At 40.7% G+C, this 24,362-nt stretch overlaps 2 protein-coding genes across 2 annotated transcripts in view; one reads left to right on the forward strand and one right to left on the reverse strand.

Moving 5' to 3' along the window:
* The first annotated feature begins 538 nt into the window (after positions 1-538).
* LOC149300128 (transcription factor IIIB 50 kDa subunit-like) lies at positions 539-5,176 on the forward strand. The gene is made up of 4 exons (XM_089485564.1): positions 539-692; positions 2,235-2,294; positions 2,756-3,077; positions 4,516-5,176. Exons 1-4 carry the CDS (start codon positions 539-541, stop codon positions 5,174-5,176), a joined length of 1,197 nt encoding a protein of 398 aa, XP_089341690.1.
* Positions 5,177-8,765: 3,589 nt separating this feature from the next.
* The window catches only part of LOC149300129 (adhesion G protein-coupled receptor A2-like), an 88,236-nt gene continuing 72,639 nt past the window's right edge, over positions 8,766-24,362 (reverse strand). Inside the window, exons 8-19 of the mRNA XM_089485640.1 lie at positions 23,129-23,293; positions 15,850-16,048; positions 14,451-14,600; positions 14,162-14,323; positions 13,555-13,761; positions 12,924-13,113; positions 12,386-12,594; positions 12,094-12,221; positions 11,406-11,529; positions 11,079-11,224; positions 10,399-10,488; positions 8,766-9,987 (exon numbers count right to left, since the gene is read on the reverse strand). Of these exons, the coding sequence (XP_089341766.1) occupies positions 8,766-9,987; positions 10,399-10,488; positions 11,079-11,224; positions 11,406-11,529; positions 12,094-12,221; positions 12,386-12,594; positions 12,924-13,113; positions 13,555-13,761; positions 14,162-14,323; positions 14,451-14,600; positions 15,850-16,048; positions 23,129-23,293 (2,992 nt within the window). The remainder of the gene's footprint in view (positions 9,988-10,398; positions 10,489-11,078; positions 11,225-11,405; positions 11,530-12,093; positions 12,222-12,385; positions 12,595-12,923; positions 13,114-13,554; positions 13,762-14,161; positions 14,324-14,450; positions 14,601-15,849; positions 16,049-23,128; positions 23,294-24,362) is intronic.

The following is a 24,362-nucleotide window of genomic DNA, read 5'->3' on the forward strand; positions in this document are numbered from 1 at the left end:
ATGAGTGAGAGAATGACTGATTGTGTGAATAAGAGAGCCACTGTATTTTAAGTGTGTGTATCACACATGTATGACACCAGCTGCTGGTATTTGATTAGGAGCGCCACCTACTGCCAGCTCTAGCAGTCCTTTACCTTTTATGCAATCAATTCAACAGACTGCAAGTGTTTATAGAACCCCATATTAACCCTCGCTAAATCTTTTATCCAATGGGCTTTAATAAAACCATCAGACTCTCCAGCAACCCGTCCAGCGAAGTGCGCTAACAGAATTGCTCTTACAGGAAATGATGTCAGATGACGTAGTTTGCTTCCGTGTCTGTAGCGCAGGCGCCATTTCGGCGTAGCCGCGTTAACTTAACAAGCGAAGACCGTGGTCTCCGGGAAAATGGTTTCTTCTATGCGGTTGCGGGTCGCCTAATGGAAACCTAGTTTTTAGAACTTTGAAAGCGTTTACGATTAGGCTCCCTGGTGCAGCTAAACAGTCTATTCTATAGAGAAATAAAGGGGCCGTTTTCCGTTGTCTGGTGTTTTGTAGAATGTCGGGCCCCAGGGGATGCCCGGACTGTGGCTCCTCTGACATTGTGGATGATGCTCATTACTCCCAGGATCAGCTAGTGTGTGCGGACTGTGGCTTTATCCTGAGCGAGGGTCTGCTCACCACAACACATACAGAGGAGGGCTTTCTGCAAGGTGATGAACGCGCTGTTATATCGCTGTATGTTATATCGCTGTATGTTATATATACTAACCTGGAGTGCCTGTATAGCGTGGAGGAGAGAGGGGAGATGTGATTAACGTTTAAATACTGAAAGGGATTAAACAATGTACAGGAGGGAAGGTTATTGCAAAGGATGGTAAATGTTAGAACAAGAAACCGTAATCTAAAACTAGAGGGTCAGATGTTTAAATGTAACGTAAGGAAGCTTTTTTCACTGAGAGGATGGTAGATAAGTGGAACAGCCTCCCATCTGAAGTGGCAGAGGTTAATAAAGTGTGAGAGAGTTTCAACATGTATGCAACAGGCATAAAGCAGTGCTAAGAATCTAAGACAAGCTAGAGGACTGATTAAGGACCGAGTCTTTACATCAGGAAAAGTGGGCAGACTAGATGGACGAATGCATTGTACGCTCCTGTGTTTTACCCCTTGCGTTCCAGAGGGGCGATTTGCTATTTCTTGGTCAGTTGCACGGAGGTTCTAGGTGGCATTGAAAGTTCTACGATTAGTAGGGAGATGGAGAGCTTGACAGGTGCTCTCGTTACCATAGGAACCAATGGGATGTTCTTATAAGCCTGGCTAGTTTATTGGTTGCAAAAAACAAAAATTCTCTGCGCTTCTCACCCTAATAAAGTTGGCCACAAATATATAAACCTAATATAAATGAGAGGTTTATTGGTTGCCATGGTGATGTCGCATTACTTCCATATTCTTAGTTTGATCGCTGGAAGAATGCGTTGTGTGTGTTTTAGCGTCACATACTATATTACTATATACCGTATTTATTAACCTTATTCTAGCCGCTCTTCACATAAAGTGTCAATGAACAAGTAATTGGCTTTACAGGGGAGTTTCAATCAATTCTTACCTCATGGGCTGCCCTGTAACAATATCTGTTCTTAAACACGATCCTTAAAACTAATGATATGTGAATACATTGTCTTATTTACATAATACGTTATCAAAGCTGTAGTCGGATACACGACACGTTTTATCTGCAGGTGGGCCGTGTGGTCAGAGCTTGTAACTTAAAATATATATATTTCGGGTGATGCTGTTAAAATAGAACGGGTTAAACCAAGGAGATATGTTTTATTTAATGCATGGAAACTGTCTCTCTGTATTGGACTTTTGATGTATGTCGAATGTTTTCAGAGATCTTTATAACATTTTTCAGGTGGAAGAAGAAAAACATGATGGGCTTCAGCCGTCTTACTTTGCCTTCTAGCCGGTTACAAATATCTTAAAACCAATAAATTCTGGGTCGATTGGAGGCTGTGTTTCTTCTTATCCCACAACAGCGTTCCTTTAACCCTGTCTTAGAGAATAAAAATTTAAGACAATATTACTTATTTCTGGGAAGCTGGCTCTGGGTTATTACTGGACGTTAGTAAAGGTGTCCGTGGTATAAGAAAGAGAATAAATCCGGTGGGTCTGATTATTATTTAACCTGTTTCTGAATTATTTCATGTATGCTGACTGACCTGTGATCATATTTGTTTCTTCTTTATATCCAGCTGTAAGGTTTTCAGAGAGTACTGGCGAGCGCGATACCATAAGCAGGAGTAAACTCCACGGTAAGAGTAACTTTTTACTTTAAAGGCACAGATATTGCTTATCGAGGAAGGATAATGTAAGCCAAGCGTGTATCTGGAATTACCTCCCTATTCTTCACCTGGATGGCTCTATTTGGTTGTAGAGCTTGATGACTGTTTGAGAGATCGCACACAAGTCCAGGTGGTAACCTTTTCAGTTTCATGTTCTTGTTACTATTATTATTTATTGTTTTATATATATAGCACCATCAGATTCTTCGGCGCTGTACAATGGGTAGACATACGAAGTAGTATATAACGTAACAAGATGACTTACAGAAACAGGTGGGGAGGGCCCTGCTCAAACCGGCTTACAGTGTAGAGATGTTGGCTGATAACCGTAGCGTGATATAGTGTTTATCGCATCAATGAAGCCGGATCGTTCAGAAGCAGTAACGTAGCAGCCTGCTGTGGGATCGCTAATTGTGTGCTTCGTCTCACAGGCATAAAGCGAGTAAGAGATCTTTGCAAAGTTTTGAGGCTGCCAGATAGCTTCACTGACACCGCGGTGTCCTACTATGAACAAGCGTTCAGCCATCCCACGTTCCACTTTGTCACCCTGCAGAAGAAGGAGATAGTGATGGGATGCTGTGTGTATGTGACGTGCCGGCAGCACCGCTGGCCTCTCACTATGGGAACTGTCTGCTCGCTGTTATACGCAAAGAAGGAACTCTTTGCCAGCGTATATCTGGACGCGGTGCAAGTTCTGAAGCTGGATGTACCGTCTCTGGGCCTCCAGGACCTGGTGAAGAGCCATTGCAAGAGGTATAATATGCCATTATTTTTCTAAGCGCATGCAAGAGGCTCTTTGGTATTTAAATCCGGTTCACATCACCGTAGCATGTAGTCTTTTCTGAACACAGAATGAATGTGGAGCTTTCCATGTACTCCGTTCCAAAATGAATACATATCTAAATAAACCAAAATGTTCAAACGTTCTGTATCCCATTACCACTCTTGGAACGAAATATCGTATTTCAAACATTAAGAGCTAAATGCTATAACCCCAATTATATTTTGTTAGGAAAAGTATTAAGTCAGAGACTTCTCAGCTACATGCCAGGTATCTGCAACTTTTTAATCTATATATTTCCTAGCATTTAAAGGGGAAGTCTCATGGAAACAGATCTTTTAACATGAGCATGAAATGCAGTGCTTTATACCAAAATCTTCCTTTATCTGCAGACCTGGAGGCTGTCATTGTTGCCAATCATGATATTATGACGACTTCTGGCTGATTTTGAGAGACGATGTCTCTCCATTGCTGAAGTCTCCCCTGTCTCAGAGCATTGTTACACTTGAATGAAGTCCAAGCTTCTATTTGGGCACTCTTTGCCACCAGAGTCGGTTCAGAAAAACAAAGATTAAAGTAAAAGAATCCCATAGAGTCCTCAGACCTTTGATGACCTCTCCATGCAGGTTGATCGCTGGCACTTTGGGCTCTAGATCCCTGCAACGGGAATCAAAGTGAAAAGATGGAAAAAACTACCTGGCTAGTACCTCGCAGTATGGCCAGCGAGTGCCTAATGCACCCTGGGTCATTGCTTAATTAATTGTAATGTCACTCATCGAACTATAAGTGTTTAATACTAAAGAAATAGCATAATATCTAAAGGAGCACTTTAAATGGACCAATTGGGGTTAAATTTAGAACTCATTATCAGCATTATTCTTAATATCTGAAAAAAATTGATTGTTGCAACCCACACACTTATTATGAGATTGGAAGTACTTTATCCTCGGCTCCAGCAGCCCGTGGTGAAACCTGCCATCATGTTGAAGCCTGAGGAGACCAAAATGTAGACATACTGCCCTAAGATATCCAACTTCTGTGTTTTTTGTCTGCAAATTCTCTACCGTGTTGTTTTAACCCCTGTTTTAACCCTGTATCAGAACATGTACTGGTCAGTTTTAAACTGTGTTTTTCACTTGCTTGGTCAGAAATGCTTTTGACTTGATAAAGGGAGGACTCCCGAAAGCTCGTCTATTATTTTAAATACTGTTAGTCCAATAAAAAAGGTATTACAAGATTCTGCAACATTCTGTTTTTTTGCATTCTTATACACTGGACTAATACGGCTACCCCAAACTACAACTTCTGAGTCAAACTTTTTGGGTTATGTCAGCGCTGCCACGTACAAAATCCTTGACGTTTGCTGGCGTAAAAATACTTCCACATTTATTATCTGTATTCTCCTTGCAGTTTCAAGTTATTTCAGAACTCGTTTTCGGCTCCAAGAGGATACGCAGAAGATCTGGAGAAGGTGCTAGAGAGGACTTTGCAGACAGTAGAATTGGCAAGTGACGTATGGCTGGTGACCGGACGTCACCCCATCCCCATAGTCAGCGCAGCCGCCTACCTTTCCTGGCAGTCACTGCAGCCGTCACGCTTGTCATGCACGTTTACACGCTTTTGCAAACTGTCTGATGTGGACTTCCCCCCACCGGCAACAAAAAGGCTGAAGGAACTTCACGAAATCTTCCTCAAGTTGGCCGCTCAGCTTCCTTGGCTGAAGGTACTGCCTCTTAATAAGAAAACTGTAGTGCAGCACCTTGGCGACATCCTGAAGCATCGTACGTACCTTCTCAGACGAGCCCTAGAAGCCACAGATACAGGGGATGGAGACGGAAAAGCCGATACATTGTCCCCTCATGGTCAGCCAATTCCAGCTACGTCTTTCCTACCTCCGTGTCTGACACATCCACCAAAAAGAAAACACAGCCAAGCATTCCCCCAAGACCGACAAGACGTCACAGGGGACGAGGACATTTCTGACAGTGAGATTGAGCAGTACTTAAGAACCCCCGCTGAAGTGGAGGCATTTAAACAGGCTCAGGAACAGGCACAGACTCTTAATCCTTAAAGTTGCTTTCGAGATTTTGTTAGCACTTGAGCAATGTACGTAACTGGCTTCCGATGTATTGGCTGACCTTTTTATTGTTGCACATAAAATGTATGTTAATGTAAAAATACACTGAATTATAGAATATCTCAAGTTTTTTGTTTTTTTTCTGAAATCAAGAGAAAAGTCACGTAAAAGCTAAACTTCCAGGGAGACTATACATGTATTTATTTAATTGAAGCCTCCAAGATTTCAATACTTAATAGACCAGCCGATGATTGCAATCATCCCAGATAGCTTATATATCTGCATGTAGAAGTGAATGGAAATGCTTCCAGCACACTCATTCCAATGTATTTAAACCCTTTTGTTTTTATTCACTTCTGTCCCCCAGAAGAATACGATTCCCTTAAGATTGATAAAACAAGAACTTATTAATTTGACTTTCCTCTCCTATCCTTATTTTGATTATCCATTTACAGTCAGGATATAAACTATAACACCGAGCTTTATCTGCAAGGTGCTATTCAGTACTATAGCTGATGAGCCAAGTTCTTTGTGGATATTTTTAATACAATTTTATTGATGATCACATATATATATATATATATATATATATATTTCTAAATATAGACAGCCTCTGTTTTTGTGTATCAGATAAACACAAATGTTATTACAATATCCATCCAAAGTCATTGCAGTTTGAAACTTTTTAAAATATTTTTTTAATATAAAAAAGACGAAGTACATCATTTTGGTGACATTTCAGAAAGCACAGTACATACTTTGGACATGTTTTCTTTGGTGCAGTATAGTTGATTGTTGGTTAATCCTTACAGGTGGAACAATCTTCACGCAAAAAACATTTTAAACAGACATCTTCAGAAGTGCATTAAATCTGCTGGTTTTGATGATTGATCTATCAAAGCTTGAATAATGTTGATTAAAGTGTCAGTAATGCATTAGTGTAACTGGGTTTTATATAGAATGGGCCCATGGACTGAAGTTTAGACAGATATGAACGGTTTTGAGTCTTGGCTGTGTGTTTATTGCTCTAAAAAGCACCTCCTCTTAGCAGGCCATTAGAAAAAGAATATGCGGATTGTGGTCATATCGGGGATAACTCTCCTGTAAACGCTCATTAGTAAATAAACCACTGGCCGTGATCTTGCATATATAAACTGTAGTGTCGCTGTCTCTTAAATATAAGCTAAAGTGTTTGCGGATCTTTTTTATTGCCACCTGTACAGTGAAATCATTCTAAAATGCTGTATTCTCCATGCACCACCCTTAATTGTCTACTTGCATGAAAGATATACATTAAGTGCATAATGCAAGTAATACAAACAACCGAACAGACGTGAAACCAGTCTGGCATTTGGGATCAGGGAGTTGGTATTTGGTATGGCGGACGGTGGCTCCATGATGCTTCTCCAGCCGCATATAGGCGAGTTCATATAATTGCAAAACAAAATTGTTCCTCAGGAGCCGTTCAAATGATGGACCATATTAATCACCAATGGTGGCTTCAGAGTGGACATTGGTCACCACATATTCTTCTCTCAAAGGATAACACAAATACAATGTGATGCTTTTCTCCCGGGATATTTCAATCCCCTTTGGAGACTTCTGTAATTTTATACTGCCATTTTTTTTTAGCAGGCAACACATTACTTTGATTTCATAACTAACAACATATTTTGTACATTTAAAATGAATATATATATATATTTCTAGTATTGCATTGGTAAAGGAATGTACATTATTTATACTGGCCAAACCTTTTTTGGCACTGGATGAACCATTTAGAATAATCCCAGTCTGGTTCCAGTCCTAATACACATTTTATACACAAGGACATAACACACATAGCACATGATGCATTTTTTGGCACGTAGTCCACATAACTGCCCAATTATCTACAGATTTGCTATAATCTAAGAACTTTCCAAATACAGCTTTTGTGGGCTCTATAAAAAAAATCTATAATTAAAATAGAGCGTTTGTGTTAATGTAATGATCCTCCTCTGAAGCCAGGGGGGGTTTTGTTTGCTAAAAAAGGAACATTTTGACTCCCTGATATCGCTATGCAGAAGTAGGTCTGATGTGGCCCTGTGCAGTGCATAGATAATGCAGGAGCTTTATTAAAAACTCTCTAAATAACCTCTGTCCTCACCAAGCCTGTCTACATCACTAGCCCCCAAAGGACACATAAGTGGTAGATTAGTGTTAAACGTCACGGAGCTGTGTGTATCACTGATCTAAAAGACCACCGCGATTTCTGACCACAAATTCTCTTTATTACACATTAAGCTTTTTATTCTGGTTTTAAGGCACTTGTGATCTAAAACGCAGCCTAATATGGCACATGTATGTAATATGACATTTGCCACGTGTCTTATTTGATTCACAAGGAATTTATTGTATGTTGGCACTAAGGGTTAATCTTGTACTTTGAAGTGGACCAAGAAGGCAGACATCATGTAACCACATAATATCCCTTCTAGAATTTTCTATATAAGTATAGTTATTTTAGAGCTTGGCAGATCTATATACATAGACATGTTGATTATTTTTTTTTATAACAATAGTAAACAAAAATATTGCTTTTCTGTGCTTTAACACAAAAATAATACTGATACAGAAATGAACACATTTCTGAAAAATTGCTCCTGATCTATCTATACAATATTCAATATAGTTCTATATTTGAAAAATAAACATTTCACTCTGTTTTATATAACAATTATAAAAAATACATAGATACCATGCAAATTTGATTTACGAACAAGTGTATCTGAAGGCTGATTACTGTGATTGTCAAAGATTTTGCATAAATGTTATGCTGACCGGGATTTTAGAAGAAGGAAAAAATAGGACAAATAATCTATATGGGTGATACCAACGTGCAGCTTTTCTGGATTTCTCCATTAGTCCTCTCCACGTGTAAGTAATTCAGGCACTATTTAAACCAGAAACCATGGCACTGAAGAATTATACAGAGATTGAAAGAGAAACAAGGTTTGGGAAATATTTGGAGGAATAAGAACTTTGGAAAGTTAGAACGAAGGAACCATGGAAAAGGGAGTCCTTCAAAGTGCTCTAATCAGGTGGTCTCCTTCAATCATTCCACTTAGAGAAGAAGCTGACTGAAGATTCTAGTATAGGGCACTAATTACTATATAAATGAGTTTTTTCACATTATATGTGAATGCGTTCGACACGGTTGTGTGCGGCTACTTTAGAGCTGAAGTATTGTCCAAGCAAAATATATTTTTGGATGAAGTCAGAGATACAACCAAAGGAGGAAATCCTTATCACATCAACAATGCTGATAAATTTTATCCAAGGCACATCCCTTGCACGAGGCATGTATAAAAAAAAGTTCTCCAGGGGTCACAGGCCACTGGTCAATAAAGTATACACTGGCACAAGCGCATTTTGGCACATATTCTGGGCTCTCTTCAGGACTTCGGTCATCTCCACCATCCACTGTGTAACCACAAGCTAAGTCTGGGGAGAGCCCAATTTCTTGGCGTGTTGATATAGACTGGTGAGCCATGTCTGTAGATGACATTTGAAGCACCTGCTATTAACACTTGGATACAAACTACACAGTAGTCTCGCTTTTCCAGAGGCCAGTCTTCATGGTTGCTGAATTTTCTGTAGTTGCTAGATTGATGTCATACTCGCTACCCTTTAGTACCCCATTCTGGTTGGCGGTGTTGAGAGGGTATGACCTGCGTTTGGTTTCTCTTTCCATGCTGTTGGCTTGTTTAAGGTTGTCCCGACTTGCGCTTTTCCTCTGGGCCCTAGCAAAGTCTTGAGTTGGGTGTCCGCTGCTATCGCTTCCTTCTGAGTGAGTTAAAGCTCCTTCTGGATCCCTGACAACTACCCCTGCCCTGCCATTGTTTAAAGGGCTGTGCCTGCTGTTGTAACTTTCTGAATGGCTGTTGTGGATGCTGCCACTCTCACTGGAGGGTAGATCAGAAGATGGGCCGCGAAGCACCTTTAACCTGTGATGTTTCCCTTCCCGATACTGCTTAGTTCTGCTCTTATGGTTTCTGCGCCCATGAAGGTTGTTCATATACCTGCTGGGAACAGTAATGTTTTTGTTATTAGTTGGTTCACTGTCTTCACAGCTGGGTGGCTTGGGCGAGCAGCTCTCCACCTGATTCTGGGCCACCTGCAAGTTTGTTATTTTACAAGGTCCATTATTGGAATGACTGCTGCTGCTCGGTGAGGATGAAGACTTGACGGAATTAGTCAGCTCTGGGTTACACCCCATGAATACCTGAGGAGAGTCATCTACTGGTGAGCCAGTTTGGACATACGCCTGAGATGGTAAAGTTTCTATGTATCTTGGACAGCAGGCAAACCAAGAGCTCTTCACATCCTGCCGTCGTACACAATGGTGAAGGAACATAAAGATTCCTAGCACAACTGCCGTGACTCCATAAAAGCAGCTGAAAATGACATTGAAATACCAATCCTGTGACACAGCCAAAGCCCCAAAAATCCAGAGCACAATATACAGAACGTGGACAATCACCAGAGCCCAGAACTGCACGTGCAGCGAATACACAGCATCAACGTCGGTTGGCGGGGATGCAGAATTAATGGTCACAGATATGGAACTCGAATCGCTCAGGAGGTGGCTAATGCCGCCGGGTTGCTGATGTGGGTCACTTGGCTCTAGAGGATCCTTCTGGTCAGTTGGTTGTCGCTTCAAATTTATTCCTGCACACAGTAGGTAAATCCAAGTGACAAGGAGGATAAGGGCAGCTGGGACATAAAAGGCTCCAAGACTTGGCCTCCATACCAAACAGCAGCTGTGTATGACAAGACCAATTAGTATACAACCAGTTCCTATTTTACAGACAGGAAGACACTACAAGACACATGGAATGAGCAAATTCGCTGTGGAACTGGGAAAATAACGTCCAAAGAAAGACTATTGTCAATCTGAACATATGGTTTGCCTGTAGATCATCATTAGGGGTTAATTCCTAAACCTACAGGAGGTTTATTCACTAAAGCTGGTGTGGGTAGGTTAGTTTAGAGGATAGCAGTTATAGCTCTTTAACGTGCATCATGAAGGGCCAACACTGGAAAGTGTCCACTGCAAAGGAGTGTTGGTTTTGTATAATGCACAGTTTAATTTGTGTTACAGTTAAGTATTAAAACCATCCTTTTTATGTAGTGACACAGTAGACAGATTATTTGGCTAGTAGAGTACTCACTAGGGATTGTTTTCCCTGTAGTTGTTAATGTTCACAGCAGCTGTGATCCCGCAGATGATTAAAGGAATACCACCTGCGATCAGGTAAAACCTGCAAAAAGAAAATATAGTCAAGAGCCCCGCTTTCTGGTGTGTTTTGGTGCAGGACACCATATTCAGTAAGATGAAACCCCACAGCTCTCTTTCCAATTCCCACTTTAGTGAATAAATATCGGTGTCCTGGGTTTACAATATCAAAAAATATTACAAGAGCCTTTCAGACCCATTTTGGTTTGGCACATAATATGGTAGGCCATTAGAACATGATTTAGAAGTCTTAAAGGTACTATGGCTAACATTATACTTTGGATGCTGATTCCTTTAAGTCCCTGGATATTCTTACAGTTGAGACCCCGTCACGCTCAAAGCACAAGAGCAAACTCTGGGCACACCTGACCTCATCTGGGTGCGCTAAAAGCTTATGGATAACATGATTATTTAATAAATTAATGGCACTGGTCATCCAGTCCTCCATGACTTTTCTCAAGTTTGGACAAATACAGTGTCTTCAGTGATCTGCGTCCACAATCATGTTCCTTTCTTGTACAGGTTACCTGGCACACAATTGGGGAGGTACATGGACCTTTTCAATGCTCACATAGGATAACCTGGTCACTGACCTGCCCATCAAAAGGTGATTACCTGAGCATTGGTCGTTGTGGGGTTTGGACAGCTTCCCCTTCCGGTTGTGGCTGAGGTTTATAGGTGAGCTCTTTGTATATGACCCTGGCCTTCAGACTCATCCAGAGCAAGGTGGACAAGGAGGAATAATGTAGAATGATGCTGACCTGAGACGGAATGTAGGACTTGATTATCAGAGAACAAAGCTGGACGTCATAAAAAACAACTAACATTTGCGTAGTCACATTTGTGTCACGTGTTGGATTTATATTACATATTACAACTGTATATAACACATTCATCATAGACATACAACATCAGTAACTTATTGCTACCCACAATACTAACCGCCTGGCAGACAACGAGGTATCCAGTCAGGTTGATTCCGCCTGCAAACACGGCTGACGTCATTGCAATATGGAAACAAAGGTTCAGGAGCATGTGCCAGCCCTTTCTGGAGATCTGTATAGAACTACATTCATAATTAAAAGCATTAAGTGTTTGGATATCAAGTAATTGATAACAAGTAACAATCTAATGGCATATAATACTGAATTATAACATCCCTCTATAACTTCTCATTATCTAAATGCTCGGTATGGATCCCTTACACAACTCTTCCCACTGTTCCATTGGAATCCTCCATGTAACTATTCTTCTAACATGTAATGGAAATCTAGAACTCTGGCCTCAAATATGTTAGATCCTGCATCTTGCACAAGAAACACTTATTGTTCCATATTTTCTCACAGCCCTCATGATCCATTGCATTAAGCACTAACCCAGAGCTAGCGTTCCACCAATCCAATTTCACAAATGTCTCCCTTTGCTGGGTCACCCATAGGTGTCCATGATAAACCTTCCAGGAAGGGTTAAAAACAAAAAGGGACAGATCTAGGGCTGAGCATACACTGAGGCAGCAAATTCAGTATTAAAGGGGTGATGAATGCGAGTGACCCCCTTTGGCTCAACCCTGCAGCCACCCACGCCAACACCATTATTTTTGACATGTTCTTCCTGGCTCTCCTGTTCATACCTGTGATGTACTATGTAAGTAATGATGGTGGTGAAGAGGCAGAGCAGAAGGATTGCAGTGCAGGAATAGATGACGGGATGGAGAACTTCAGTGCCGTTTTTAACTGGTTCGGAAAATGTATTCAACTCCTGCTGGGGCAGACAGATATTACAGATGACAAACAGTTATCGATATATGAGGCAAGGGGAAATTAATGTCAGGAGTCAATGGGACAATTTGGAAAAATGTCCTTTCACTTGAAATCCTGAAAAACCATATGTCTATCATAATGTCAGAAGCTTTGTCTACTCACCGTCAGGATGGCAAAGTTGCCAAGCTGCTGGCACTGCATGCTGGTGATATTAGGCTCCTCTGACAAAAGGCGGCATCCCTCAGAACTCCAGCTTCCATAGCCTTCCAGGGATTTAAAGTTCCATTTGGCAGGGAGAGGATTGGAACCCTTCACCAAGTGGCGGAGAGTTACCGTGACAGGGTCTGTTAGGTTATTAGATCCACAATCTCCTGAGAAAAAGTAGAGATTTTTCAAATTCCCTGGAACTGCATGGCCCTTAACATCATCACAATACTAAGCATTTTAGAACGCTATAAACAGAATTAAGAAAGACTGATCACAACATGATCTGACAGTATAACATTGCTCTACAACATTGAGAAGTAACGTTTAAAACATAATCTGCTAAATGTTCTGTCTCATTAATTTATGGTGTTTTCTTAGCGGCAAATAAAACGCTTGAAATCAAAATAAAGAAAAAAACGATTATTATAAACATTAAATGTTAATACTGCGGCATTTGGCTTTTGTTCAGAAATTTGGAATGGAATTAACTTACGAGTTCCCACATATATGACTGGAGTGGAGATACTTCGCCTTTTTCCATCTTCAGCAAGTCGAGAGGAGTTTCCTACACTTCTAAACAGCTTTCCATTCCTGAAAGATAAGACTTGCAACTTGCAGCTTGGTGAAGATGTGGACGTGAACAGGCTCGGAGGCAGATGTACAGATGCCAGGGCAAGGCTGTTCTGTAGGAGATAACAAGAAATTCAAATTCAGACTTTGGCACAAGGGATCTGAAATCGCACCAAGATGCACCTTGCTGACACAAACATTAGACAGATCCACCATATTATATATATCATATGTTGTAATAGTGGTATTTGGCGGGTAAATGTGTTAAAACCAGTTTCCTCAATCACCTAATCACTATGAACTCTTACAAGCAGCTAGTGTGGGGGGCTTAGAAGGACGCTTCACTCAGAATGTGATTCAGAGAAAAACCACCCTGGTTAACAGATGATCTGTGTTCAATGGCATCAACTATTAATACATCTCAGGATAAATGTTCCCTGGTCCACAAGCATTAAATAACATTTAGTGAAAAAGCTATCAGACTAGCCTGTCCTACTCCACTGCTGGAGAACGTGGCTTCTATAGTCCCGGGATGTCACACTCTCTGCAGTTACCTTGACGTGAAAGTTGGGCAGGGAGATGTTTCCTTGTCCCGTGGTACATCGGAACTTGAGCCGTTGCTCGGAGTGAAAGTCAGCCTCCCCTTCTTTTTTGTGTATCTCCTGCCGGTGGCCTCCTCTTCTCTGGTAAGCCGTGCAACTCAGACCAACAAAGCTGTGGGGTTTGATAAGGTAGGCCTCCAAAGCGATGTTACGGGTGCTCTGCCAGGAAATGAAGAAATTAAATAAACCTGTGAGGTTTATTTTCCATCTGCTGGAGGATTTAGCTCACACCTAAATAACACGCAATCAATACCAAAATAAAAATTATACTATCATCTACAAAGTACTGTTGTACCCTCTATGTTAAATTTAAAACATCTGAAATTAAATGCAGGACTAGAAACATTATTAATGACCCAACTTTGACCAACTAAAACTTTGCCTAATTCATAATAGGCAAATGGTCATGTGACCCAACACCGGGCAGAGATATGTTTTACCATGAAAACCCTTCTTGATTTTATGAGATTAGATGATCAGAGGAAAGAATAAAGGCGACAGCCTATCTGCTTAGCATACAAGATTTTATTTTGTAATATTTATCCACATGGGTGCTCACCACGGACAGATCCTGGGAGTTACTGCTAAGTGTTAAGCCAGCGATCTTCTCCACAGTTTGGACAATACTGCTGCAGGCTTTATCTTCTACCTGGGCCATCCATAGGATGTGGTCATCAACCTGCATTAGGTTACTAGCCATCTCCAGCATGACCTCTGCTAGCTGGAAGAAAAACGGCACAACAAATGGCCATTGGTAAAACATTTACAGTAAGACGTGCCTTCCATTGGTGAAGAATAAGAGCATTAACATGTCTTACAAAGTAAAAATAATAATCAGTCTCTTTTACCTGTTTAACGTGGTCTATTTGGCGAACAAACTTTTCCATTATTTGAGCCACATAAATCACATCCATCATGTCCGAGAAGGTGGCGGCCTCGGCTGTGTATATCTGCAACTGGTGAGCTAGGCTTAGCACGTTAGAGGCATTAATGTGCATCTGAAGGACACAATAATCCGAGTCATTTAATGCAAACAATGACTGTTCATAATGTCAACATCCTACAGCAAGGTCATCTTCTGCTGAGCAACTGGACAACATTAACACTGTAATCTCAGATCATCTTTGTGTATATATATACCGTATTGGCTCGAATATAGGCCGCACTTTTCCCCCCCACTTTAAGTCTTTAAAGTGGGGGTGCGGCCTATATTCGGGGTCTAGCGACGGGCAGGCAACGGGGTTAGGATACAGATCCCCCGCAGCGGTGCAGGGGACCTGCATCCTACTCTCCGATACGCTCAGACAGCCTCCCCTGCCAGCACTTCCCACAGGGGGGGGGTGCCGGCACGGGAGGTTGTCTAAACGCATCATGCGGACCGTCCGCACGATGCGTTTTACCTCTGCCCCCCCCCGACTTACCGGAGCAGACTCCCGGGTGTCTTGCGGGGCCGGCGGGGGACATCTACGCAATACGCGTATACAACTTCCGGTGCCGGCACAGTGCAGCATATCTCGGGGGGGGAGGACAGTGGTAGCATATCTCGGGGAGGGAGGACAGTGGCAGCATATCTCGGGGGGGGAGGACAGTGGTAGCATATCTCGGGGAGGGAGGACAGTGGCAGCATATCTCGGGGGGGGGGGGAGGACAGTGGCAGCATATCTCGGGGGGGGGAGGACAGTGGCAGCATATCTCGGGGGGGACGACAGAGTGGCAGCATGTTTTTTTGGTGCTTTTTTTAAAGAAAAAGTTTTTTTCTTTAAAAAAAGCACCAAAGTTTTAGGGTGCGGCCTATATACGGGGGCGGCCTATATCCGAGCCAATACGGTATATATATATATATATATATATATATATATATATATATATATATATATTGTGAGGACACCACTCCTAATTATTGAGTTTAGGTGTTTCAGCCACATCCATTGCCAACAGTATATAAAATCAAGTACATAGGCAGCCATCTCCATAGACTGGCAGTAGAATGGGTCATACTGAAGTGGCGCTGTCATAGGATGCCATCTCTGCCAGTCAGTTCATGAAATTTCTGCCCTGTCAGATCTGCCCCGCTCCACTTTAAGTGCTATTATTGTGAAGTGGAAGTGTTTAGGAGTAACAACAGCTAAGCCATGCGGTACTGAAGCCTGTCCTCTGTAGTATCAATCACCACATACTTTTGATCATACAGTTTGTATATACCGTATATATATATATATAGATATTACGCAGCTCAGATAAACATACCTTGGCCAGTCTGTACAGGACGTTGGTAATGTCATTGGTATATTGGCAGTTAGAATAATCGCCTTCCTCCCAGTGCCCAGAACGGTCGCAACGACGGGATGCTTTCCTCTCCGGCATCCCATCATTCAGGGTGATGGCGGTGAAGGGATACGGTGGGCATGTTTGGTAAGAAGTAATGCCAGCCAGTGTCCGTGGCCATCTGTAACGCAAAAGGTAAACAATCCACGCTGTAAAACATCATTTCTACTAAGAACAGCATCGCACTCAGCATTCATAAAAATATAGGCGACATGCTCCAAAGGAACAAGAAATGGACGTGCCTATATGAACGCGGGTTTCTTCACGGAAATACCTGTCTCCAGGGACAATTATTATAGGAAAAATGACGGCTTCTTCGGGCATCATATCTACAGCCCTCTCAGGCAATTAGCATACTGTGACTTCTGACAGGGTAGTCGGCACACGCACTAACACTCGTTTTTATGGCTATCCCTATATTAACGTAAGTTAAAAATTTTACCTCTTCATTTTCCAGTAATGTATTGCCAATTATATATGTACAATTATACCCTCTATAAAGTAGCATTTTGACATCTGCACGATGACAGATTCATTGGAACTGCATCGTTTAGTCACTGACACTTTTAGAGAAAATAAAACATTATGATGAGGCGCAGGTTAAAGGGGCTGGCAGATCTCGGTCACAAAACTGGGGGGGGCAGATTCTCCTGTTGGCGAGACCAGGCTTCCCGGTGGTAAATACATCACAGATCTCAAGCAGCAGCGCAGGGATCTAAACTAGCAGGGGTACCAAGACCATACTCCTTCCTATGCTTTTAACCCCTTAAGGACCGGGCTCATTTTTCGTTTTGTACCCTGTGGGACCGAGGCTGTTTTGACACTTTTGTGGTGCTTGTGTTCAGCTGTAATTTTCTCCTCACCCATTTAGTGTACCCACATAAGTTATATATTGTTTTTTTCAGGACAAGATGGGCTTTCTTCAGATACCATTATTTTGATCGTATCATCTTATTTACTATAAAAAAAATTAAAAAAACATGGTGAAAAGTTGAAAAAAAAACACATTTTATGACTTTTATTTGAAAAATCTTTTACTCACCTAAAAAAGCAAGTAAAAAAACTAGCTAAATAGATTCTACTACTTGTCCTGAGTTTAGAAATACCCAATGTTTTTATGTTTTTTTGCTGTTTTTTGTAAGTTATAGGGCAATAAGTACAAGCAGCGTTTTATGATTTCCAAATCTTTTTTAACAAATCTGGTCAGTCTGCCTCCATCTCCTCTTTGGAACATCTTTGAAGCCGGTTAACTCAATTTAACCCATTCAAACCATATATTTTTGAAAACAAGACACCCCAGGGTATTCCAAATGCTGTTATTTTAACCCTTTCCATGCACCAATTATACAACTACACTTTGTCAAACTTTGTAATAGTAATTTTTTTTATTTTTTTTTCACACAAATTGTACTTTAGTTATAGATATACAGGTCCTGGTATATGCCACTGTCAAACAACACGCCAATGTGTGTTCAGGAACATCTCCTGAGTGCAGTGATACCCGACATGCATGGGTTTGTCGGGTTGTTTCAGATTTAAAATGCCACATTTGGGAAGTGCGCTTTTTTTCGCCATTTTGGTCAGTCTGTACCTATGCCCTATCTTTGAGCTAGGCCACTCCAATTTACCCCATCAGCCATTTTTTTTATATATTAGACACCCCTTGGGTATTTGAAGTGCTTTTATTTTAACTCTTTGTTGAGATTTTTGAGAAATTTTAGCACTTGCTCAAAATAATAAACTTTATTTTTTAATTTTATTTTTTTAATACTTTTTTAATATTTTTTTTTACACATTTTGCTGGTACTGGATGGTTCATCTAGTGACATCACTGCATAATTATTTTTAAATGTTAGCACATTTTTTTTAAAAAAATTTTTCCATTTTTTATTTATTTTTATTTTTTTTGAATATTTTACTAATCACATAGTGATTAGAAAGCTGGGCTCCATTGACTTGCATGGTTGAATGCAGTACCTGTATTCAACCAGCAAGTGGAGCCAGTTCTCTAGAGGGTCTGGAGACCCTCTAGCGAACTTTTTCGTCTTTATTGTTTTATTTCCCGGGCCGCCGCCATCTTGCTTGATGGCGAAGATCACCGGCAGTCGTTGATCGCCTCCTAAACGCTTTTAAAACGGGCGTCCGCCGCCATACAATGTATGGCGGCTGTTGACGCCCCGGGGAGGGGCCAGACATGGCCCCCGATGCCGATCTCGGCCTTGCTGAATGCCTCGACATCGAGGCATTGCAGCAAGGCCGTTTAAGCGAAGAAAGTGATCCTTGATCACTTTCTAAGCTTATTTAATTTTTTGACGGTTCAGGACCGTCAAAGGTCATTTAGTGACCTTCTTGTTATGACGGTCCTGAACCGGCAAAGGTCGCGAAGGGGTTAAGCATGTTTGTGCAGGTGGGGAAGACCAGGTATATATTTAACAGAGCATTAGGCACCCTAGGGGCAGATTGTGTAAGCCTAGCAAGACTCCTAGGTCACATATGCAGAAACATTGTAGCACAGCTTCTGCCTATAATCTCAGAATACCTATCTCTATAAGAATATTTGGGCGGTATTTTTTATTATTCTGAAAATTGCTTATTTTGCATCTAGTCTTTCCATTTTTTACCTTGGTCTCCTTGGTCTTGTCTTAAGATTCAGGATAGCTTTATGCCTATGTTTACATTCCCTCACTGTATTAGCTTCTACCACTTCTGCTGGGAGACTGTTCCACGGACCTCTTAGATCCCACACTGCTCTCCTAAATCTACGTTATATGTAGGTTACAACGTAAGTCTCATTCTCCACCAGCAGAGGGCGTCATTGCAGCTAGGGACATTAGATATTATTTTCAGCAGAAATTGAGGCCAGTGAGGAATTCCATCCAGCTTAATGTGTTTCGAGGTGCAGTTATTATTATTATTATTATCCTTTATTTATATAGCGCCAACAGTTTACGCAGCGCTTAATACAATACATAAATTCAAGGGATATGACAAGACAAGAATTGACAGACTAAGACAAACCGATACATTTGGTGGAGAGAGCAGTTAACTCAAACATAAATAATCCCGTCGTACAAAATAAATGACACTCTTGCACAGACAAGTAATACAGTAACAATTGCTCAATTTCGATAATTGTTAACAATCTAGATAATTCAGCACTTTTTAATCTTGATTAATGTTACAAATATTTAAAATATAAAGCTAATGATAAGACTCACAGATACAGTACAGACGGTGGTTACAATACTTGCCCCCTGTGTCTATATGATACATATTCTATGATAATTCGAGGGAAGAGATCGGCAACATCTCAAACTGTAATAAAATTTTACAAATTCTGCACGTTTGTAAAGTACTTTATACAATAAATACCATATTATTTTTCTCCTTGTGTAAGGAGTTTGCCATGCGTTTCCCTTAACTTTACTTCAACACCACCTAATATGTCTTTGTTTATATCAGAGATTTGTTTCTTTTATATTTTTGAAGGAGCTTCTGTGGAACACAATGCCCATCATAATAAGCCAATAAAACCCTGAATGTTGCCTGTTACTAAAGATTACTGAAATATTTAGCATTCAGCACCAGATGGAAGACGAGGACGTCTATAGCCAGACTTCGCTAGGATCTAAGAGTATTTAGTCTATGCGCATCCAGAGCATCCAGTCTAAGAGCATCCGGTCTATGCGTAAGAGAATTCCACATAGATGACCCCAATGACCTAAGTGTCACTTCCATTAACCCAGTGCTGATGACAGAAAAACACGGTAACTGGAAGCCGCCAGCTTCATCAGGAGCCTCAGTAATGTGTTAATAGAACAATAAGTGCCATTTATATTTCTTTATGACAAGAGGCGTACATTATATATTTCTTTCCTTTTATGTTTTGTGGCCCAGATCATTAGTGTTGCATTCTTTTTACATTTCCATGTTGAAACCCTAAATCCCAGTTCCGATTGAATGACATCACTTTGTGTTATCTGCATATATTTTGGGATTTTGCTTTGAGTGCCGGTTCCTGATCTCTGATAAGTAAATTTATAAAAAAAAAACAACAGGCCGGGGACAGAGCCTTGGGATGCTCCACTTTTGTCCAACTAGAAACGTTCCATTAACTGCAACTCTGTATTCTGTTTCTCATTCTTATCATTTCTTATCCAAGTACAGATACTTTCTGCCAGGCCTATGTATTTGAGGATCTCTCCATACTGCCCCGTGTGGAAGCCCAGTCTCATGGGTACGGCGTGGGCACTAAGTAGGGTGTTGTCCAATGCCACCTCCCTGTCCACAGAATAGCTGCCCTGGAGACCCGCAATTAGCTCCAATACCCAGGAGCAGGTATGATCATAACACAGCCTTACCTAGAACCTGAATCCAAGCTGAGTACCACCTTCTTACAAAGCAATGGAAACAGCATGGAGCACGGTGGAAAAAGTTGACAATAACCCATAACGGATACCCTTTGGGGAACATACTAAGCGATTTGCCCCATCACTACAAAGGGAAGCTGGAACATGATTCTGCATATGATCTGCTGACACAGCATCTATCCAGGCTGAAACACTTAGAGGTAGTCTAACCCAGAACCTCTCTTATTTCCCCTGGTACCCTCTTATACATCCTTCTCTGTTTTTAAAGGTATGAGAAAGAAGGGCAGTTGAGGAGGGGGGATGCTTTCCTAATTGAAGCCACATTGGCTGTGCCGATAATTTATATTCCATAAAGGAACAGACGCCGCTTGCACCGCACGGCATTCGGCTCTTTATTCTGCAGCCAAGCAAAATTCCAGCACCTTGAATTTTACGCCCTGCGTTTTCTGCCAGGAGAGACTATGTGAAAGGAGCCTTCTCTGTAGTGCGTGCTAATAGCTAACAGATGAACCCAAACCTGCCGATTTTAACACCTTCGCTGCCAAAACCAATGGCACTACCAAACTACCGGCTAGTTAAACTCTGATAAAGTTGCAGATGACATGTGTTAAAGATTATTTATTTTAATAGAACCCAGGACCCAAAGAAATTCCTTAATGCATACATCAAAAAATAAATACGATTCACATAGCCAAAGAGGCAGACTTTTTGTTTAAAGAGAAACATGTTTTAGCGGTGTTTTTAAGGTGACTTTATGACCTATTAATAAGAAAAATTGATATATTGCGGACTATAGCCATAATGGAGATCCTACTGGCCCAACACATAAAAAAGATGGACACATGAGCCTTCAAGACCTCACCGGCCCCTTATTCAGGTTAATAGACCTCTGAGGTCATGAAACTGAATTCTTAAGTACAATGTATGTCGTTCCTATACACATTATTGTCACTTGACTCATACCCAGCAAGCAGCTCCCAGAAAAAAGGATGACATCAAGGGAGAAAAGAGACAGAGAGAGAACTGGGTCCACCAGAGGGAATGCCCCTTCTCAAAAGGGACACTTGGCAGGTATGCATGTTGTTTTAAACACAAAAAATGTATCATGCTACGAGAAAAGAGCCTGCTGCTTACTCTTTGTAGAACAAGTTTAGAACAATTACAACGAATGTCCCGAGAGAGAGATACTCCAGCTAACTGACACTGAGACCGAAGAGGCGCAGAACAGAACAATGATATAGGCTTCCATTATTAATTCTTTAAAAGAACGTGGAATGCAGCTTAGTTACGTGTCAGTAAAGTGTCCATTGAGCCTGTCAGTGGATCTACACGTATGTGACTGTGTGGACGTACATCTTTAGTTGTAATGTAGCCGAAACTCATACAGAAAAAGGACAGCTGTGTGGTTTTAATGTAGAGAAAGTAATAATGTTTTTAGCCTGCATTTACACCCTGACTGGATCTTCTCTGTCCTCCTTAGTTATATATTCTGCATGGTCCGTTTGGTGAATGCGTGTTGGACAAAGGTTCACTGGGGATGTTATCTGTACCTAAATTTTTCGACTTAACTTTACTTCAACCTTTACTCATCTTATGTTTCTATCTAAGGGCACATTTAAATTCCCCCCACTGTATTATAGGTGCTGAGCCGCTAAATGCAGCAGTGGAAACCATTGCTATTACTATGATCAGTAGTAAAAACATTTCCCAGAAATAATGTTTTAATCACATAAAATTCTGTCTCGTTAGAATATTTTTTGGGAACACAAAGCTGTCACGTGGCACAAAAAGTTTATGGTTATAAAACATATCCAACATCTTCAAAGTGAATACGGTAAGTACTTTCTAACATTATATCCAAGCCTCTGGCATGTTAATGTATACAATAATATGTGATGAGATGCACAGAGCAATTGAGTGGAGACCCCCCTCTACCTTCCAGACCCCTGTCAGCCCTCAGGCACATTTACCCATCTTCAGAGTCCTCTTAACCGCTTAATGGGGTCTATTTATGGCAATACACGAAGACACCATGGAGACATAGTGCTGTTTAAAAAAACTTTTGTTAATCCATATGGCACATGGCTGCTCCTTGAAGAAGCTACTGGAGCCAACATTTACGAGCGTAAAATTGCCTCTCCACATGGGCATGGGAGCTGTTTGCTCAATACTATTTCTGTTGTTGTAAGCATCTGCACGATCAGTCTCTTCTACCTTTTCTCTAATTTTAGGGTCTTACGGCCACATTATTATATGATCCATTATTTCCAATTATGTGTTTGTGCGTATATATATATATATATATATATATATATATATATATATATATTTGATTTTCATTCTGTCAGGGTATTATTGCTCTCATTATTCATATCTGTAAGAGATAAGATTTTTTTCGGGGCTATATTATATTTTTAGCTTCGCTAAAATTTCAAACAAAAAAAACAAGTCCAGTTTATAGTAAAATGCATGTTTATAGGTATGAGGGGTAAACGTGTTGCTGGGAAAGGGTTACAAATCAACACTAACCCAGACTATTGAAATATTAAGGTTGACCGCAGATAACGGTTTGGCCCATATATCATCATTTATATAACCTTGTTTCCTTCATAAGATTTCAGTGTGTCTACCCAAGCCGTTCATGAATTCCCCTACCACATTAACCCCTGTTTCCTGTGCTGGGAGGCCATTGTAATCATCACCGATAGTGTAAAAAAGGCTATTTCTTAAAGCCGTCCTGCCCAGCGATGTGTTATGCAACTGAGGTTCTGCCAACAGTGTAAATAGATGAATATGAGACGAAGTCATGCATAATTATCTTGAATTAGTACCTGAAGTCCCCCCTGTTGTTGGAGACCCTTTCAGCCGGACAGTATGATGCAGAGGTCTCCAGAACCACCAGTTCTACTTTCTTGCTGACATTGCCATGCTCCGTAGCTACAATGCATTCCCACTCTCCGTTGGCTGATAGGTGGATGTTGAAAAGAATAAGCTCACTGGAAGAACATAAAGAAAATTATAATCAGAAATAGAGTTTACAACGGGGTGAATCATATCAGAATTATTTGAACAATGCTACTTTTGTTTTTTCATCCTATTTCTTTCTGTGCTTCAAATGCCTGCTGGTCAGCCTTGAGAAAAGGTATAAAAGGACTCAGCAGCTGAGTCTCCTGATTAAACACAGAAAGTAAGAAACATTTTTCTAAAATCATGCCAGGTGCCCCCTGTGGCCAAATGCAGAATAGCACATACTAAAAAACATGGTCGAATCGAAAATCGGAATTCTTCATGGAATGTCTGTATGAAAATAACAACTTAAACATTGCGTTTTTAATATGATTTAACAAAAACTAGTACATTGTACATCAGCATGATTGACCAAACAACATTTTAAAATAATAGCTATACTGGCAGATATTCTGATTTGTCTAAAAACTGTAAAATAGTAGATGGGTAGTATAGGGTAAAATATAAACGACATTGTTATTTAATATAACGAAATTAGTTTTTACAAATAGCTGGTAAATATTGCTTTTAAAATTGGCCGCTAAATTGTGTAGTCATAGAATGGAAACTTAATTCTAATTGGAATTCTACATAGAAATATCCTAATGTGTTTTTATTTTGTATTAACATTTTTTGTGAAGCTAAAATGCCCCAAAAAGTTGGTACTATTGTTGTCTTGACTGGAATCCAGATGATTCTGGCAGTAGTTGCTGGATTTTCTATCTTAGAATAGAGAAGTACCTGGAGTCAACAAGATGAGGGAGACATAGCGACTAATATTGTTCAGATCAAAATACAATTTTTTTCCACCAAAGGGAGAGAGAGAGATATTCAATCTCTCAAGTTATTTCAGTGGTTCATTTAATATAAGCCTACGTACTTACATTTCAGTTTTCTCCTATTTTATTCAGCTTAATAAAATACAAAGGTTTTTAGAGTTCAGGAAATCAAAACCATGAGAGGTTGTTTATCTCTGTGTATCATAAACGGCCTATGTATGGCTTGGGGTCTGGAGTGTTTCTAATTCCTGATGACCTTGGAGGACCTTGGAGGAATGTG

The sequence above is a fragment of the Sceloporus occidentalis genome, unplaced genomic scaffold (assembly GCF_023333645.1).
Source record: "Sceloporus occidentalis isolate IW3139 unplaced genomic scaffold, rSceOcc1.0.p SCAF_26, whole genome shotgun sequence".
Lineage (NCBI taxonomy): Eukaryota > Metazoa > Chordata > Lepidosauria > Squamata > Phrynosomatidae > Sceloporus > Sceloporus occidentalis.